Consider the following 20,851-nt stretch of genomic DNA (forward strand, 5'->3'; position numbering starts at 1 on the left):
AGAAATAAAAGTTCTAAAGAAGAGGATAACTGAACTTGAAAAGGAGCTCACACTAGAAAAGGTAACAGCAGAGTTAAAAGCAGTCCTCTGGGGTAACATTGGTCGGTCCATCACCAATCAGTGGCAGTATATTGAGACTATGGATGAGCAAATAGTACTCATTACAAAGGCAAACAGGGAAATACACAGAGCTAGAGCAAGCCTTGGCCACATGCCAGATGCTGCCAGCAGAATGATCAATATTTTAAATAACAAAACTAGCTCTCAACTAGCTACCATGGGAATTACTAACAGGACTGAAACAATCTCAGTAGTTAAAAGAGTCCTGACACTAAGAAGCCTAGTTGGAACGCTGGAGAGGAGAACACAGGATATGTAGACCGAAATCAACAAATTCCTGGACAGATTCCTAGCATTACAAAACAGAGGCCTCCCCAGCATATTAAGCAGTGTAGGAAGATTGCTTACCCTGGAAAATTACATCAAAAGGGTTGATGCCCATGCTGCAGCACAAATTGCAAAACAGCCCAGTACCTCAGCAGAAACAGGGCCAGCATCAGGGCAGAATTTGTATGATAGGGTGGATAACCTGTTTTTTATTATGAATGAAATTGATCACCTGTTTGATACACCACCAAATTTCTTTAAGTATACAGAAGCAGATGAAACTATGGAGGCAATCATAAAACACCAATTGCCCACACAGGAAGTATGGAGGAATTTGACACAGATAATTTTATCAAGCCAGAACCCATGAGCGTTAATTTTCTCCAGTTTTTGAGCAGTCATGCACAGGCAGAATTTCGGTGGATAACTCCACAAGGAAAAGACAGATGCTGAGCCAACTCGGCAGGGCTATTTACTCACCACAGCAGCAATCACAATCACAGGTGGCAGACCAAAAATACAGCGCACGAGCCATAAAGTCGGGTTCTCCAGCATTTGATCAAAGTATCCCAACCGACTTAGCAGCTCCCAAAGGCCAAAATATCTTCTGACAGAACATCAAGACGCCTTTATTTTGTATTCAATGCTGTAATAAATTTCTGATAATAATATCTCAAAATTTGGTGAGAACATTAAGTCTGAGATAACTTAGAACTCAGATATTTTTGTAAAAATCGTATGTATATATTCGCCCCGCACATAAGCTTAAGGGGTTGTGGTTATTTTCATTTTGGAGATCTCACTTGCTGTAAAATTCTCAGAGAAATAATACAAAGGGTGAATGGAATTTCCAAAGCTTGGCGTACCTTGATGCATTGTGATGAATGGTGAATGTTGCAGGATTCCAGACTGTTTCATAAAACAATAAGTCTTTCTTAAATCTCTGTGTTACATGTTTTCGAGTCTTTTGTTCTCTTTTATTGTTTAAATGTTTTACACTTAATAGCAAAGTAGAAGAATAGTTCCAGGATTTAATCACTGATTACCCTGAACTCAATCTGAGCTATTATCCATGTTTTCTTCAGATACAGTGAATGAAGTGTAATTCTTAATTGCTGCACTTTAAAACTATATCTTTTGCAGTGATAGACATTCCCAGGGATTCAAGTTTTTCCCTTGAGACATCTATCCGTTTCTCATACCTAGTTTGGTGGAAATACTTAAATACTTTAGTGAAAATTCTTAATTGCTTTCACTGGTTTTTTCACCTGTTCATGTTATAAATCAAAAATTTTGTTGTATGAAGTATCCAAATGGCCCTGTAAGTTTCACCAATTCACCTCAAGGTTTCTAGACACCTGTAGCCATAGACTCCATTGCCCAATGATATTTGACTCTTTGAACATTATATCACAAGACCTGAAAGAAACTCTTCAACCAAAACATAAACAAAACCTGTGCATAATACCTAGCCTAAAAACACTATCATAACAAATACAAATCATAAAGAGAGAGCCCTCTCTGATCACAGTTTGGCTAGAAACAGTGATCAAAAGATTGTTTAGTGGTTACCCCGGCCGTATTCCCTTGGGAGTCATAGGGAACAACCTGGGTGTTAACAGGAGTATTGAGCAGGTTTATGTCAAAACCAGGAAAGGAGCATTGGACATCAGTGAAGCAGGTTTTTAGGTATTTGTGTGGCACTAGTGATTATGGTTTGTGCTACCAAGGAAGACTAGGATTGGATAGAGTGTTGGATATTCATGGCTTTGTTGATGCTAGAGATCTGGATCAGAGAAGATCTACAAGTGGGTATGTGTTTAACCTATTTGGAGGTGTAGTCAGTTGGATGAGTAAGAAACAATCTGTAGTGGCACTATCAACTACAGAAGCAGAATACATGGCAACTACTCATGCAAGAAAGGAAGAAGTTTGGTTGCAGAGATTGTGTTCAAGTTTGAGGTTAGTACAGGGAGCTATAAGGATAGATTGTGACAGCCAAAATGCAATTTTCTTGGCAAAGAAACCTGCTTACAATTCAAAGAAAAAGCACATTGATGTTCAGTATCACTTTGTGAGGAATATGTTAGAAGACAAAAGGGTGTTTGCTAGTAAAGGTGCACACTTTGAAGAATACTGCAGTTGCATTGACAAAATCTGTGATCTTTGAGAAGCTATCTTGGTGTAGACAAACAATGGGTGTTGCAGGGCTGGATAAATGACTAAGCTCTCTTGTGGCCTCCTATGGAAACAAAACAACAAGTGGGAGAATGTTGGGTTGTGTTATCTTCTTTCCAAGACTAGCCTACATAGTGAACCAGGGGGGTTAGAGTGGGGGCAGAGCCCCCCCTTCGTTGCATCGATTGTGTAGAGGGGGGGTAGCAGACCCACTTTCTAGAGTGTTTGAGGGGGGCAGGTAGCCCCCCTCTACTGGGTCCGGGGCAGCGCCCCAGGCAAATGTTTTTTGGACCCTATATTAGGTTGGGTAGACCTACCTATGGTTTTGCGCATGGTTTTCGCACATGGTTTTGGACGCAATGGTTTTCGGTCCATGGTATTGGATGCTTCGACATGTATACATATGTATTGTAACATTGAAAGGAACATATTGAAAAGTCAAGCTGGTAGTCCCGGTTTTGGGATCCAGGGGAAAATATTTGTGTATATGTGTTTTATGTGTTATGCTCTCGCATTGTTTATTTTCTGTGTCTTAGAATTTGTATGCAGGTGATTTCTGTACGAGGTTAAAACCTACATCATTCATTGTCAATTTTCAATGCCAACTCTGGTCCCCTCTCAAAATCAAGGAAAGTGACAAAATAATCATGAATTTACATGACTTCCATAGCTATACTCTACATTCTATGTGGGATAAATTCAAGAATATTTTTGGTATGAATGAACCTTTTTGGGGTTTTTTCATTGTTTTTATGCTATTCAATGTCGATGATACTAATTTATATTTTTGTATCTCTTTTATCCATATTATTGTCATCTTTATTTTGGGATAAAATGCATCTCATGGGGTAAAATGACTCTAAGAGATGAGCTATTTTAGTTTAATAGACCACATTTTCTTTTCTCTTTGATACATTTACTCTTTTGAGAATAATTTGAGCTAGCTTCATTCTTTCAAATTTAATAGTAATTTAGATACCATTAATGTTATAATTCCCACCATTTGTTTATTTATACATGTCTTGTGTTTGGGTTTGTTTTCTATTTCTTATGAAACTATAATGTTGGGTTGTGTTATATTATTTCCATAACTAGCCTACGTAGTTAACCGGGGGGTTAGAGGGTAGGTGGCTCCCCTCCTTCATTATGTCGATTGCGTAGTAGGGGGTTCACAGTGGGGCCGGAAACCCTCCCTGTCCAGGGGGTTTGAGGGGGGTGGGTAGCCCCACTCTACGGGGTCTGGGACAATGGCTCGGGGAATTTCTTTTTTTGGACCCTATATTAGGTTGGGCCAACCTACCTATGGTTTTGTGCATGGTTTTTCGCACATCGTTTTGGAAACTATGGTTTTTGGTCCATGGTTTTGGATGTGATGGTTTTCAGTCCATGGTATTAGATGCTCTGGCATGTATAAATATGTATTGTAACATTGAAAGGAATATAATAAAATATCAATCTGGTAGTCCTGGTTTTGGGATCCAGGGGAAAATCTCTGTGTATATGTGTTTTATGTGTTATGCTCTCGCATTGTCTATTTTCTATGTTTTAGAATTCGTATGCAGGAAGTTTCTGTATGGGGTTAAAACCTACATTTGGTATCAGAGTTGTTTTGGCTTCAAGGGGATGCCTTTATTGCTGAGGGGTTTTGCTAGGGCCTTTGGTAGACCTTGTTTAGTGGGAGATATGCGGGATCGATTCTGGTGGTAAAAGAAGATGGCGAGCAGTGGAAAGATAGAGATCGAGAAATTTAATGGTCAAACTTTTGAGTTATGAAACTCAAGATGGAGGATCTGTTGGTGGATAAAGGTCAGTGGATCATGGTAGATCTAGCTACTAAACCAACAGGAGTTTCCAATGAAGAATAGAAGAAGTTGGATTGAAAGGCAAAGAGCACAATACAATTGTGTGTTTTAGATTCAGTATTTTTGAATGTATCAGGGGAAGCTACAGCGAAGACTTTGCGGGACAATTTAGGGACCTTGTACCAATCTAAGTCTCTAGTGAATAAACTGTTCCTACGGAAAAAGTTGTATAACTTGAGGACGAAAGATGGAGACTTGGTGACAGAGCATATGAATGAATTTAATATTGTGGTAAGTTAGTTATTATCTGTTGATATTAAAATTTTAGATGAAGATAAGTGTATCAATTTGTTGTGTTCTCTACCAGATTCATGGGATAGTCTAGTTATTGCAATAGGTAACAATGCAACTGTCTTACAGTCGTCCTTAGTGACAGAGGAGATGAGATGGAAAAATATGAAGAGACATAATGGTGATTCCTTGTCTGTACAAGAGCCATCCCAGAACAAAAAAAAAATAGTCATTGAGTGGGAGATCTAAATCGCTAGGAAAACCTGTAAAGGTGGTTTGCTAGAAATGCAGAAAGGAAGGGCACTACAGAAGGGACTGTAAATTTAAAGCTCCTGACAAAGGAAAGGGATTTGATGATGCTACTTCTACAGAGGCGAAAACCACCTCAAATGAAGGTGTGGATGTGTACTTGGCTTCTTCAAGTATACATGTAGATCATAAGGCATGGTTGATTGACTCAAGTGTATCCTTTCACTTCACTCCCCATAGAGAGTGGTTCTATGAGTATGAGAAACATGATGGTGGTGATGTCTTCTTAGGGGATGATAGGAAGGCTAGAATCGTTGGTTGCAAAAAACTAAAATTGAAGTTGCAAGGTGGAAGGGTTAGAACACTTCTGGGTGTTCTCCTTATTCCTACATTAGCCAGAAATCTGATTTCTGTAAGTAAGCTAGATGATGCAGGTGTAAAAACTATGTTCAAGAAAGATACCTACAAGATGGTTTAGGGAGTACTGGTATTGATGTGGGGAGTTCGGATTGGAACTCTGTACAAGCTAAAAAGTAGCAGTGTTGTTGATGGGTGCAACAGCTTTTTGGTTCCTGAAAGTGGAGCAGAAAATCTAGTGGTCTCTGGAGAAAAGACCATGCTATGGCATCAAAGGCTTGGACATATTGGAGAGAAGGGCCTTCAAATACTTCATGGTAAAGGTATGGTAGAAGGTATGACTAATAGCTCTCTGGATTTTGATTTCTGTGAAAATTGTGTATATGGCAAGCAGAATTGGGTGAGTTTCCCCTCTGGTGGTAAGAGGGTGAAACAAATATTAGATCTTGTGCACAGTGATGTGTTTGAACCTATGAAGATTCCATCACTGGGTAAGTCTATGTACTATGTATCATTTATAGATGACTTCTCAAGGAATACATTGATATATTTCCTTAAGAAGAAATTTGAAGTCTTTGACGGGTTTAAAGAATTAAAGGCTCTAGTGGGAAACTAGATAGAGAAGAAGATAATGGTGTTGAGGTCAAATAACGGTGGAGAGTTTTGCAGTAAGGAATTTGAAGAATTCTGTAACAAGTATGGTATAGCACTGCAAGGGACTACTCCATATACACCTAAGAAAAATGGAGCTACAGGAAGAATGAACAAGACTTTGATGGGAAGGGCAAGACGCATGCTCAACGGTGTCAGGATAGGACTGGAAATCTGGGAAGAGACAATGGAGACAACATGTTACCTGGTCAACAAATCACCTTCATCCGCGTTGGAGGATAAGACTCCACAAGAGGTATGGATTTGTAAGAAACCCTCTCTTTCACATTTGAGGGTATTCGCATGTGATGCATACGTACATGTTCCAAAGGATAAAACAACTAAGTTGGACAGTAAATATGAAAAGTTCATCTTTATTGGGTATAAGGATGGTTTAAAGGGTTATAAGCTTTGGAACCCAGTAACAAGGAAGGTTGTGTACAACAGAAATGTGGTGTTCAAAGAGGTCAAAGATGTTGTTAAACATGAAGTCCCATCAAAGGAACCTCCAAAGATAGAGTTTGAGATTAAGGAGGAAGAATTAGACTCTACAGCAGAAGAGGAATCAGAAGATGACGAGCCACAACCTCCGGGTGTGAGAAGATCAGTTCAATAGAGAAGGTAGCCAAAAACGTATAGTCCATCTACTTTTTGTTCAAATTTTGCTTTATCTATCACTGATGATGATTCTAGAACTATGAAGGAAGCAGTGGATTCGGAGGATGGAAAACTCTGGAAAGAGGCAATGGTTGATGAAATGGCATCTTTGCACAAAAATTAGGCTTTGGATCTGGTGGAGTTGCCAGCTGGAAGGAAACCCATTGGTAGCAAATGGGTGTTCAAGAAGAAGGCAAATGGAGAAGGAAAGGTGGAGAAATACAAAGCTCGATTGGTAGCAAAAGGTTATTCCCAGCTTTCAACAATTGATTTTCATGATATTTTTTCTCCTGTTGCGAAGGTAGCTTCTATTAGATTACTTTTATCTTTTGCTACTGCTTTTGATTTTGAGGTAAAACAGATGGATGCGAAGACATCATTTCTTCATGGGGATCTAGAAGAGGAGATCTACATGAAGAAACCTGAAGTCCTTGTGGTGAAGGGTAAGAAAGAACTAGTACGAAAGTTAAAGAAGCCTCTGTATGGGTTAAAATAGCCACCAAGGATGTGGTATCAGAAATTTGATACATTTATATGGGGACTTGGCTTCACTAGAAGAAAAGCAGATCATTGTGTGTATTTTAAATCAATTGGTGACCGTGTTATTTATCTGGTCTTGTATGTGGATGATATGTTGTTGGTTGGAAATGACAAAGAAATTATCCGGGATTTGAAGAACCAATTGTCCTCCAAATTCAACATGAAAGATCTTGGTGCTACAAACTATATTTTGGGCATGGAAATTAAAAGAGACCGGGCAAAGAGGAAGATCTGTTCAAACCAGAGGAATTATGTCGAGACAATACTACAGAGGTTTAATATGCATGATATTAAATTCGTGAAGGTTCCTATTCCTGTAGGTGTAAAGTTATCTGCTAAACAGTGTCCCAAGACACAAGAAGAGGAAGAGGACATGTCTTGTGTTCCATATGCAACTACAGTCGGTAGCCTGACGTACACGATACTCTGTACTAGACCAAACATTGCACATGCAGTGGCAGTATTGAGCAGGTTTATGTCAAAACCAGGAAAGGATCATTGGACAATAGTGAAGCAGGTTTTCAGGTATTTGCATGGCACTAGCGATTATGGTTTGTGCTACCAAAGAAGACGAGGATTGGACAGAGTTTTTGGATATCTGTGGCTTTGTTGATGTAGAGTAGGCTAGAGATCTAGATGAGAGAAGATCTACAAGTCGTTATGTGTTTATCCTATTTGGAGGTGCAGTCAGTTGGATTAGTAAGAAAAAATATTTAGTGGCACCATCAATTACAGAAGTAGAATATGTGGCAGCCACTCATGCAAGCAAGGAAGAAGTTTGGTTGCAGAGATTGTGTTCAAGTATGAGGATAGTACAGGGAGCTATAAGGATAGACTGTGACAACCAAAGTGCAATTTTTTTGGCAAAGAACCCTTCTTATCATTCAAAGACAAAGCACATTGATGTTCAATATCACTTTGTGAGGGATATGATAAAAGAAAAAAAAATTGCTAGTAAAGGTGGACACTTTGAAGAATACTGCAGATGCATTGACAAAATATGTGAGCTCTGAGAAGTTCCCTTGGTGTAGAGAAACAATGGGCATTTCACGGATTGATAAATGACTAAGATCTCTTGTGGCCCCTTATGGAAAGAAAATAGAATGTTGGGTTGTGTTATATTCTTTCCACGACCAGCCTACATAGTTAACTAGGGGGATAGAGGGGGGCGCAGCCCCCCCTTCATTATGTCGATTGTGCAACAGGGGGGTTGGTAGCCCCCTATATCCAGGGGGTTTGAGGCGGGCAGGTAGCCCTCCTATACGGGGTCTAGCGCAATACCCTGGGGAAAAACGTTTTGGACCCTATATTAGGTTGGGCGGACCTACCTATGGTTTTGTGTATGGTTTTTCGCACATGGTTTTGGACACGATGGTTTTTGGTCCATGGTTTTGGACATGATGGTTTTCAGTCCATGGTATTGGATGCTTCGGCATGTATAAATGTGTATTGTAACATTGAAAGGGATATAATGAAAAATCAATCTACTAGTCCCGATTTTGGGATCCAGGGGAAAATCTCTTTGTATATGTGTTTTATGTGTTATGCTCTCACATTGTTTATTTTCTATGTTTTAGAATTTGTATGCAGGTAATTTTTGTATGGGGTTAAAACCTACATATAAGACCTTGCCACTTTATGTACTTGTTTCTCAGAAGGGAACAGAATCCAATGAAACAATGCTTTCCCTGTAAATCAGAGAAAGTATTCAAGGTTAAAAAATGGAAAAGAAAAAGTGAAACCTAGGGGTTGCAATAGATGGGACAATGATATATGATTGAACTATAATAAGTTTGAAGAAAGGAACTATAAACTCCAAAACAGATCATAAATTTGGCTCAAGTTTTCTTAACAAGTATAATAAAAAAATTACCTTCAAGCACTAGGGTGTTTGGAAATGTTTAAGGATATTTTGAACGGTGATAACAAGGGTTAATTTTGAGAAAACAAATGGATATCAATCACAAATATGAAACAAAAAGTGAAATACATTTCCAAGGTTGAAGGGGAAAATATCCTTCATCAATCCTTCTTGGACTTATATAATTCTCCACATGGCTTGAGTTCTAGTGTTGGAAGTGAAGTTGCACTAGGAAATTCCACCCAACAATGTTGTCAACAAAAAGCTCAATTACCAAGACCCTATGGAGAAGAAAGATGCAAACATATCTTGAAATATTTCTAGATCCACTTCAATAATTGGTAGATCTAGAACTATGATCCTTAACATCAAGAGAAGTATGAGATCAAATGAAAAAGAAATGAGTGTATCTCTACATATCCCTATGGACAAGGAACTTATTGTATAGGCATTCAAAAGAAAATATTGTGAAAAGTTTCCTAGTGCCACTCGAAGATTGTGTCCGTAGGGAAGAAAATGATTTTAATGAAATTAACTCAGCAAGATGGAAGAGAAAAGAAAATATGCATATACATACTCAAGATAAAGTTGTATCCGATGCGGATCCTCCTCTTACTAGTTTAACAAGAAATGTAGGAGTATATGGAGAAGTTTATTTCAGGGAACATGGTGACAAGGCCAAGTATTAGATAACATTTAACGAAGTTAATGCATTTTCTCTTTCTTGTTATGATTTGGTTCATGGTAACCTAAAATATGACCCTATCCACTCAACAATTATACTACTAGAAACTCCACAATAGAACCATATATCATCTATTAATGTACTTTTTAATCCCTTTCATTGACTATACAACTGTACTAGAAGAAGCTATAGGTCCATATTGTAATCCACCTATGCATTGGATTTTCTGGATAATTCCTACCTTAAGAATGGATGAAATACAAGTGGATACTCTATGTCGTCTGTCCTTAACAATTTCAAATTGAACCCACCATAGATTGTATTAAATGGATGTTAAAGACTTTATGGCAACCTATGTCATCAATCCCATTTCAACTCCTATATTTCTTAACAACCTGTCTCAATTTACCATGGCATCCCATGATTAATTGCAAGTTCACCCAATGTATCACACCATCCGTCATTACATTTGACTTTCACTGCATTGCATCACATTCCCCTTTCTTTGATAACATCACATCCCCATCACATATTACCTAATCAGATTGTGATCTCCCTCATTTGATTGTAACTTACCTGATCAAACAACAATTATAGGTGCTCTCTACCACATTGTAGCTTAATTTACCTTATCAAAATTTTCCTCCACCAATTGCAATTTCCATTCATCACACCCCTTGCGCCACATGGAAAATTAATTTACCTCATCTCAATTTTCCTCTGCCATTTGTGATCTCCTTTCATTACAACCTCATGTGTTGCATCACGAATCAATTGCAACAACAACTCACTTTCCTCATAATAATTAGGAGGTCTTCGTGAAGGTACCGACTACCATTAATCCTTCATTAAAATTTCTTTTTAATAGATAAAGAAACAAGGGCATGGCATTAGTAGAACACGATCTAGGAAAAGGAGGGGTTCCACCAATCAACATTAGAAGAAAAGGCATGGTAGAGCATATCAAGAACCTGATAGATAAAGGTTCTATGATGTGATTTATACATGAATGAATTTCTCATTATAGAGGCATTGATGAAGAGTTGGAAGTGTTGTTGTCACAATGCCATGAGTTGGAGAAGAAATTAAGTGATATCGATAAATATTCTCAAGTGTTGGAGATTGTGAAGTTTCATTCAGATCATACTCTCTTACGTGTATGTTTATGCTTTGATCTTGTATATTATGTGATTGGCAATTTGAGGGAGCTATATCTTGCCCATTCTCGGGTTCAACCCACTTTAGCATGAATTGAAGCCACTATGAAGAAGGGGGATCACCTAGATGGTGTTGAAAATGTTCTTGAATATGAATATTATGAGTCTGCTACCAAATATGTAGAGATATTTCCACAACTTGATGAAAAGTATAGTGACTAAATTATCAAAAGTTTTGAGGCAAGTAGGGAGATTGCAATAGAGAAAAGACAACAACTTCTCGAATCAAAGAAAAATATTGGGGATGTAACCAAGAATAAGCTCTCCAATTCAATTAAAGGGCGATATCGTTCATCTCTTCGAACATTTATCAAGATTTTTTCTCCTTTGGGTTTCAAGGAAGAATCGTTACATGTGTATTTTTCATACCTGAGAAAATATATCTCTTTAAATTTTATGTTGGAGTTCGAAGGGTTAATTAATATAGTAAAGTAGTTCATGGGGCGATCAAGGGTGCAGACTCGTGCTTACTTTCTAGGTCATTTGATGAATCTATTCAAGGATGTTGGCTTGGAAATCAAGGCGAGTGATGAGATTCTTTGGAGTATTTATGGTGAAGATAGAATCATTTATGCAATTTGGAAGCTGCATGAAGAATGTGATTCTAAAGATGTACATGGATTATAGAAAACTAACACGATTAGCTCAAAGATTAGTTCACGGAGTAAGAATTTGATATTAGTGGTAGGAGTGCAATAAGCGCTAGATACGAGATATATTTAATTAGAAGAGATGTTGTCATTAACCCGGTTAAGCAAGGATTACACAATTTATGATGACGACGATGAGGGAAGTAGGATTTTTGGATTCCCAACTTAGTCCACATGCTAGAAATCCATTTAGAAGTGGTGAATTTAGTCATGCAATTCAAGAGGTGATAGGATTGAATGTCCCCCTTCAAGAATTATTCGTGAGGGGGAATGTAAAAAGGGCCATAATGATTGGTGAGTTTATTTCCGATGAGATTACTACTTCAATGTTGGATGATGTGTTTTATGTTATTCAAATTTATTGCATAAGGGTCACATATACTTCTAAAGTCCAATTTGTATTTGCAATTCTTAATAGTGCTATTAATTTTCTAAATAATGAATTCTAGGAGGTTTTGTAGATGGAGATATAAGAAATCAAATTGAAGGTAAAACACAAGAAAATAACTACTATCCTATTAAGAGAAATGAATAAAAGGAAAAGGAAAGTTGCAGATGCTAAAGATAGTCCCTTGTAAAAAGAAATTGTTGTAAGTGGGGTAAGCATAGTTAGAGGTGATGATAACGATAATGAGATCAAGAATCTTTGTCTTCCCTTGTACATTTGGAATTTTTTTCTTGGAGACAATATTTAAATTAGAGATCAATGCTTATGTCTGAATGCAAGAAGTTGATTAGCTGGGTACCTCCTCTAATGACAACATGAGTTGTCCTAAAACACGTTGAATGTGATGAAAATCTCCTTTCTTTGGTGATATTATGAACAAGCATGCAAATTTTCAAGATGAAACAAATAAGTTTCATGACGCAGATGTTGTTATTCCCCTTAGGGAACTTTCACACATAGAGTTGAATACGAAATACCATTTGAAACAATTTCAATTGACAAAGAACAGAAGGGTTATTTATGCATTGGTTCTTTAAAGGATTGTTGGTTGACAAGTTCTAAGAGTTTCTCCCAAAAAATTACAGGGACCACCCACTCAAGGCCTAGAGAAAAACTGGAAGCATGTGACCATGCTTCTGGTTTAGTAAAATCCAGTAAAGTCTACATTGAAGCGCATACCAAGGCTGAAGTCCTAGAAATGCAATTCAATGATCAACTTTGGTTTCAAAATGTAATTGATATTATAGGGTTGTAATCTCCTAAAATCTCTTAGCACTAGTTAACTATATGTATTATAGAATTAGGTTATAGTTGATTGAAAATGTTGCAATCAATTAACCAAGGAGAAATCTCATTCATAATAAATGGTGGGATACTTGTTACAAGTTTTCCTATCTTGCTATGAAGAAATATTTCAATCTTATGTCATGATTTTTGGCCAAGTGTGATTTCAAGATTGAAGTTGCTAGGATAATCATTACTTATATAAATTTACACATTACTTGGATATATGATCTTACTGGGCCTTCAACATATATATGTTAAATACAATATCTACCAATCTCAAAACTTACCAATGATTTTGAAGATAGTAATTAGTGAGAATTATTGGAGAGTTCAACCAACACTAAGGTGACCCCAAGTTATGGATAAGACATCAAAGGGACTATTCTAAAGTGTACTATCTTCCTTACAAGCTACCACATCAAAGCTCATTGCATTCCTTTGGTCACATTCTAAATGTTATTTTTTCATGAAAATGTAAAATATCAAAGTCATGTAAGAGTTAATGCGAATTATAAAAGTGAATAGAAGTCTAAAGGTCATGATGTAGTTGAAGAATCATGGGGTAGGTGAGGAGTCACCTTCCCATTCACATAAATGTATCCTCTTGGCTATAGGGGGGGGGGTTGACACTTGACTTCTTTTAACATTGTGATTAATGTGAGTAATTAGATAGCTTTGAGTGCTATTGATCTTTGAATATTTTAGCTTGGGTGGTGGTGGGGTTGCGAGCTTATCTTGGAGATGATATAGACAATCCTCCTTCAACTATTGGATTTTGGTGGACATGTAGTCCATGTACGTGGATTTACATCATTATCAATGAGAAGCTCTTCACTTTCAGCATCGATTCCCATGAAATTTCGTGGTGATGGTAATGGCTATATAGTACTTCTATGTTTATACATGTGTACTTTCATATGGGTTATATGTTGATGAATTAATTAACAACATATTGATCTTCTTAAATACTTGCACCTTCATTCCCCATTGCATTAGTAACCTATTGCGAACTAATTTGCAATTAAATTCTAGTACTTTCTTATTTGTGTATGTCTTAGATGGTTTTAGTTAACTAACTTCTCTTAAGCCATACTTCTTCTTATTATTTTGTAGTTATATTCTTCCACCTTGTTATGCAAGTTATTAATTATGGGTTGATTTCATCCTCATTCTCTAGGTATTTCAGACTTTTCCTCAAATTAATGTCTCTTCACTTGAAAGCCAAGAGGAAACCAACATGGTGGAAATTAGGCCCACATATTGAATGGGATTGTTATTTCAAATAGTGTAAGGTCTAATTGGGACTTTGCACCAGCGAGATTCCCATACTATTGGCGGCACATTTTGATTCGTTAACACATTCCTAGTGCCCAAGTGGCATAGTGGTATTCTTATAAATGATGGAAAATGATGAGAACTAGAGTTATAGTAATTCATAGTCAAATAATTAGACCATACCAAAGAAATAAGCCAAGGAGAAGATGGATAGAAGTTTAATTGGTGACCAATGGCTATTTAATAGAAGTGTTGGTTGACAAGATTTCGAAGGCCCATTAAAATAAGTGTTTGATGAGGGAGTTTTGAAGCTAGTTAACAATGATGGTAGCTCATGGGAATTTCAATTGAAGAATTGTAGATGAATTCAATAGAATGAAGTTTCTGAGAACAATATAAGTGAAGATTAGAAAAAAAATATATAAGGATTGAATTTGAGTCTAGTTATACCACCTTATGACCCGAAGAGATGGATAAAGTTTTTTAATGCATCAACCTTCCCACACCTAAATATAATTGACTAACAATAGGTCACATTGTGATATATCTTCCCGCTTAAGAACTTGCAAGATAATCACCTACATCAACTAGAAGTGTAGCTAATAATATTGCACCAAGTTGAAACCTTGCACCATGGAGACTTGGCACCTAACATTCAACAAATGGAACTCATGACTCGAGAACTCCACTTATTTAGTACATATTTAGTAGTCTAATAATTGAACCTATAGTTAAATAAAAATTCCCCTTCAAAATATGAATCCTTGATATACCTACATCCAAATGCATATTACAATGAAACTAATGGTTTGGTGCCCACACAATTACAATTTAGATTAATAACACTTACAACTCCATTAACTCAAAGTATTATGAGATCAATAGTACCACTTACCCATACAAACTCTCCATCAATAAAAACAATACACTATATACCACTTCTACTTCTAACTCTAACACCAATAGACTCTCTAATGTGATAAATATGTCATCTCACCCTAAATCCATTGAACCACTTAACCCTGTAAAAAAAAGTTTTGAAACTTAATACATGATAAACCCCTTCCGTTAATGATGAAACTAAATACTTTTCGAATCTCTAAAATAAATACTTTTAAATTCTTTCATGTATAACAAAATATTTTTCTCCTAAATAAATTAAAATACCATTTACCAAATCGATCTCCATACCTATCTCAAACTCCATGTTATTTAAACGTATGATATACATGACTAAAACTTTTGGAAAAAGGTATTAGATTTAACGGATGTATGGAAATGCCGAAAGCTGACTAGATAACTTTGAACATACAATTTGTATTTTACTTCTTCGCCTACCGTGAAAAATCTAAGCGAAGAACACGTGAAAGGCATGTACATATACAAAGTATGATTAATACTTTTGAATATAAGGGAGACTAAATTTAAAGGATCTTTGAAAACGCTAAACACATGGATATCCAACGTAGTCAAATTATACCTAGAAATAGAATTTGTCTTTTATTTCTTGTGAACCTGCCGAACATTTCCGGAAAATCGATTTTACATAGACAGAATATGTTGGAAGAGGTGGGTTGTTGGCTGATATTTGATATAAAGGTCCATCCTATCTTTTCATAGCCTGCAATATAAATATCAAGTTCACTGCATAAACGCCCTGAGAAAAAAAAATGCAAAGCAACGAAGGTAGAAAGACCATGAAGGTGTGTGTTACAGGAGCAGGAGGATATATCGGATCATGGCTGGTCAAGAATCTTCTCCAGAGAGGCTACACTGTTAACGCCACCCTCAGAGACCCAGGTATGAAATACATACATTGTTCTTCCTCTTATTAATTAATCAGTTTGTTTGACAGTTATCACATAAGAAATCAGGTGTGAGCGATTATCATATTTCATGCATGCAGATGACAAGGCAAAAACTGGGCCTCTGCTGTCTCTGCCTGGTGCTGCAGAGAGGCTGAAGCTCTTCCAAGCAGATTTAAGCGAAGAGCGCACCTTTGATTCCGCGGTGGAGAGCTGTGAAGGCGTGTTCGACGTAGCCAGTCCTATGGACTTCTCCAACGATTCTGATGTACTTATTATGCATAAATCTATCTTAGTTCCTGATTTGTTATTATGGAAAAATGATTTAACAGTATCATTCTGATGTACTTATTATGCATAAATCTTTCTTGGTTCCTGGTTTGTTCATTATGGAAAAATGATTGAACAGACTATAAATTTATGGATGGATTTTTTTATTAAGGTGAATTATTAAAATTTTAATAGGTTAAAGTTTTCAATTTTGATTTGGTTATAGTTTCAAATTTTATAGAGAGGGGTTGAGGATGGGAGTTACTTTTTGAGAGAATTAAATTATCTAAATCAAATTTGCACAATTCTGATAATAGCATCTGACTAGTAGACAAATAATTCTTCAATCTAATATTAGGACTACCATAATCCAAAATAAGTTCAATTCTAACCAAAATAATAATAATAAAAGTGTAAATTTAACTTTAAGATTTATAGTAGAAGTGTAAATTTAAATTTAAGATTTATTTACTCATAAACAAATTTTTTTTCATAATGTTTATTAATTATTTTAAAAAATGATTTATGAAATTTGATTTTTTAATATTAATAAATATAGATTTTAAATGAACTCACGTTAATTAAATATTTTTATATATATGTGCGCGGGGTAATTTTACTTTTTAGAATTTTTAAATATAGTTATCTTCATAGGCATATGTTTTAAAATAAATTGTTTGAATTTCAATTTAATAATCAATAATTATTGAGTGGATAGTACATATTTAACCTCCATAAAATATTTTACAATATTCTTAATAGAATACACATATTAAAAATTTAGATTTATCTAAAAAGTAATTATGGTCTTTCTATCTTTTTAATTAAGTTGATTAATTGAAAAAATAGTGATATGGATATGTGTCACATGAGGATGAGTTATGGGGTTTTAGTGAGTTATGGGAGTGGTCCATAGTTTTATAACAAAGGGTATTTGTAAGTTAAGAATGTCCATATAGACCGAAAGTGAATCTCCATAGTTAAGAAAACTCCAACCTAAAATAAAATTTCCTCTTTTATCATTTGGACTTGACTAAAATAAAATAAAATAAAAATTAATAATTATATTTATAATTATAAGTAATTACAATTAAAAATTAAACCAATCTAGATTCAACTTAATTTAGGATCTACCAAGAATTTAGACGGATCAAATCTCTTGAGGTGCAAACTTCTTTTAGAGTGGAAAGGGATTTGATCCCTCTGGGTGCTTAGTAGATTTGGTGCTAAAAGGGATATAGGTTGGTTTAGCTAATTTTTATAATCAGTTTTTAATCTGAGCAATATGAAATGTTTAGAGAAAAATCTTTGAGTAAAATCACATTTACAATTATATGGTCCAAGCCTTTTGAACCACCCAATATGGTTCATCGTCAAGATTAAGATGAACCAAATAATTGTAAATGTGATTTTATTAGAAAAAGATTCTCTAAACATTATGAATCATAGAAAATTGAACTCAGAGAATATAAGATGTATAATGATATACGTGTTTTGATTTTTATCACATTTATCAGTCATTTAGTTTATGGGGCTCCACAACATCTCTTTAATTTAATTTAAAAAAGTATAACTCATATATTATTTCTTTTTATAATTAATAATAATAATAATAATTTAAAAATAAAATTATAGTTAGTTAATTCTTTTATTATTATTATTATTTTCAAAAAATAAGATGTATTATTAAGTATGTATTTTAATGTTTATTTACATTTATCAACTATTCAAATTTTGTGATTATAGTAATACAATGTTATATAATTATATAAATTAATCATTTCATTTATATGGCTAAATAATTATATATCAATATAAAATCTCTAATTAATTTATTAAAAATTTATATTTGTATTAATGGTTATGGTAATACAATGTTATACAATATATAAATTTAAGTAATTATATATCAATATAAAATTCCTAATTAATTTATTAAAAAATTATATTTATATTAGAAAAAAGAGAAATTATATAAATTATATTTTATTATAAAATAAAATTCACTTTATTTAAAAATATTTAATATTAAAAATTAATATTTATTATTTAATTAATTTGAAATAATTTGAGAAAATAATTGTTAACCTTCCTATTTATTATGGCCGTACAGGATGATTACGTCGGGCTTGCTTTGAAAGGGGTATTGAATGTGTTGAAGTCCTGCTCTCGTGCTAAATCGGTGAAGCGTGTGGTTTACACTTCCTCGGTAGCAGCGGCTTGTCCGCTGAATGAAGAAGGGCAACTTATTACTGGCTCCACTGTCGACGAGTCAACCTGGACTCCTCTGGATTTCATGCGCAGGAGAGCCCACCGTCTCAATGTAAGTATATATTGTGTTGATAGTATGATTGAATTTATATATTGTGTTGATAGTATGATTGAATTTGTATGTCAAATATGGCATAAAATAAGGTGGTGCTTATCACACGTGTAGTTTTATTACCTGTCCAAGACTATGGCGGAGAAAGCTGCAATCGAGTATGGGTTAAATGGTGACCAAATGGAGGTTGTGACAATTGCACCGGCTTTCGTTTGCGGGCCAGCCATTATCTCAAAATTTCCACAATCATGTGGTGCAATATTAGGTCCCATTACTGGTATGCCATTTTCGTACTCATAGATTCCCTAGTTAACTTTTTCTTTTAACCTTAATTTTTTTTATGACAAACCTGGCTATATTAGCTTAAAATACTAAAGACAACATTACGATTTCGTTTGAAAATATCACAGGCAATTATGAAGCGTTGAAGTTGAGTGAGTCGTTTTTAGGATCAATACCATTGGTTCATATTGACGATGTGTGTGAGGCCCATATATTTCTGATGGAGCAACCAAACGTACACGGTCGACATATTTGCTCTGTTTGCTATTTCACGGTCTCTCAACTAGCACACTTCATTCATAAACGCTATCCACATTTCACTCCACCATTCAAGTAAGTAGTTTTCTTTCATCCTTTCATTTCTTGGAACTTATATTTTCATGAATATATCTATATATATATTTCCATATGTATATATGTAACGTGATGAAACTTGGTTTGTGGTGACAGAATGGATGGTGAAGATGAAAATGGTGTTCCCGTGCTAACTTCTTCTAAGAAGCTTTTGGATATGGGATTTTCTTTCCAGCATGGTGCAGAAGACATTGTTGATGACACAGTAAAATGGCTTCAATCTTATGGATTGTTGAAATAGACTTTATAAGATTTTGTTCGGACTAGTAAATTTGTGAAAATATTTTCTTGTATTTGTGAAAAAATTCTCTTATTTTTTATTTCAAATTTTATAAATTTATTTGAAGTGTTTCGGACATTCTTTATACTTAAGCATAGATCCATCTTAAGCATGTTTCTAACATAAGTCGAAGGATCAAATTTATTAAGTGCAATATTCTTGAATGTTATATATTTTTAAGCATACATCAACATTAATTCATATTAAAATAATTTTTTCATAATTTACATTGGATATTTTATTATATACAACATTAAATATTTTCTTTTAGTATTTTAAAATTATTTGAACATTTTTATTTTAAGAGGAACACATGTCAACTCCAAGTTGAGCATAGACATACTTACACATCAATTTCACACTAGGCTGTAGAGTGAGCCTCTCCCCTCAACTAGCACACTTCATTCATAAACGCTATCCACATTTCACTCTACCATTCAAGTAAGTAGTTTTCTTTCATCCTTTCATTTCTTGGAACTTATATTTTCACGAATATATATATATAAAAGGTGATGAAACTTGGTTTGCGGTGACAGAATGGATGGTGAAGATGAAAATGGTGTTCCCGTGCCAACTTCTTCTCAGAAGCTTTTGGATATGGGATTTTCTTTCAAGCATGGTGTAGAAGACATTGTTGATGACACAGTAAAATGGGTTCAATCTTATGGATTGTTGAAATAGATTTTATAAGATTTTGTTTGGACGAGTAAATTTGTGAAAGACATTGTTGATGACGCACTAAAATGGGTTCAATCTTATGGATTGTTGAAATAGATTTTATAAGATTTTGTTTGGACGAGTAAATTTGTGAAAATATTTTCTTGTATTTGTGAAAATATTCTCTTATTTTTTATTTCAATTTTTATACATTTATTTGAAGTCTTTTGGACATTATTTATACTCAAACATAGATCCATCTTAAGCATGGATCTAACATAAGTCGAGGGGATCAAATTTCTTAAGTGCAATATTCTTGAATGTTATATATTTTTAAGTAAACATCAACATTAATTCATATTAAAATAATTTTTTCATAATTTACATTGGATATTTTATTATATACAACATTAAATATTTTCTTTCAGTATTTTAAAATTATTTGAACATTTTTATTTTAAGAGAAACACATGTCAACTCCAAGTTGAACACAGACATCGCTTTCACACTGGGCTTTAGAGTGAGCCTCTCCCCTCAATAATAAATATTTGAAATGTCTAATAAAAAATACCAAATATATGTATATATATAATTTGTATTTTATATATTTATTAGCTCTGTTTTTAATTTTTATTTATAAATATAGATTATTAATTCAAACATATATTTAATTTGTTTTCTTTTATTTTATTTATGATATTGTAGGAATAAAAACTTCATAAACAATCAATATACTTAATTATAATTATTGCATAATAATATTTAAAAATATTTTATATTATAAATATTGGTTTCTAAATATAAGAAGAACATTAAATATAAGGGGAATATTTGAAAATAAAAAAA

General features: G+C 34.6%; 1 protein-coding gene across 1 annotated transcript; it reads left to right on the forward strand.

Annotated features, from left to right (window-relative positions):
* The first annotated feature begins 15,659 nt into the window (after positions 1-15,659).
* Positions 15,660-19,408, forward strand: LOC149166026 (putative anthocyanidin reductase). The gene is made up of 6 exons (XM_089431258.1): positions 15,660-15,834; positions 15,941-16,107; positions 18,223-18,432; positions 18,547-18,709; positions 18,843-19,047; positions 19,165-19,408. The coding sequence occupies exons 1-6, from the start codon at positions 15,705-15,707 to the stop codon at positions 19,307-19,309; spliced, it is 1,020 nt and encodes a 339-aa protein (XP_089287384.1). The 5' UTR covers positions 15,660-15,704; the 3' UTR covers positions 19,310-19,408.
* The last annotated feature ends 1,443 nt before the right edge of the window (positions 19,409-20,851 follow it).

This window comes from Pinus tabuliformis, chromosome 5_1, assembly GCF_031772625.1.
Source record: "Pinus tabuliformis cultivar Carrire ecotype Pingquan chromosome 5_1, CPIR1, whole genome shotgun sequence".
In the NCBI taxonomy this organism is placed as follows: domain Eukaryota; kingdom Viridiplantae; phylum Streptophyta; class Pinopsida; order Pinales; family Pinaceae; genus Pinus; species Pinus tabuliformis.

Excerpts from the sequence above, each read along its gene's own strand:
- LOC149166026 (XM_089431258.1), top strand. The coding sequence starts at position 15,705 with ATGCAAAGCAACGAAGGTAGAAAGACCATGAAGGTGTGTGTTACAGGA. Across the intron at positions 16,108-18,222 it reads ACTTCTCCAACGATTCTGAT|GATGATTACGTCGGGCTTGC; the intron begins GTACTTATTATG and ends ATGGCCGTACAG. Across the intron at positions 18,433-18,546 it reads GGAGAGCCCACCGTCTCAAT|TTTTATTACCTGTCCAAGAC; the intron begins GTAAGTATATAT and ends TCACACGTGTAG.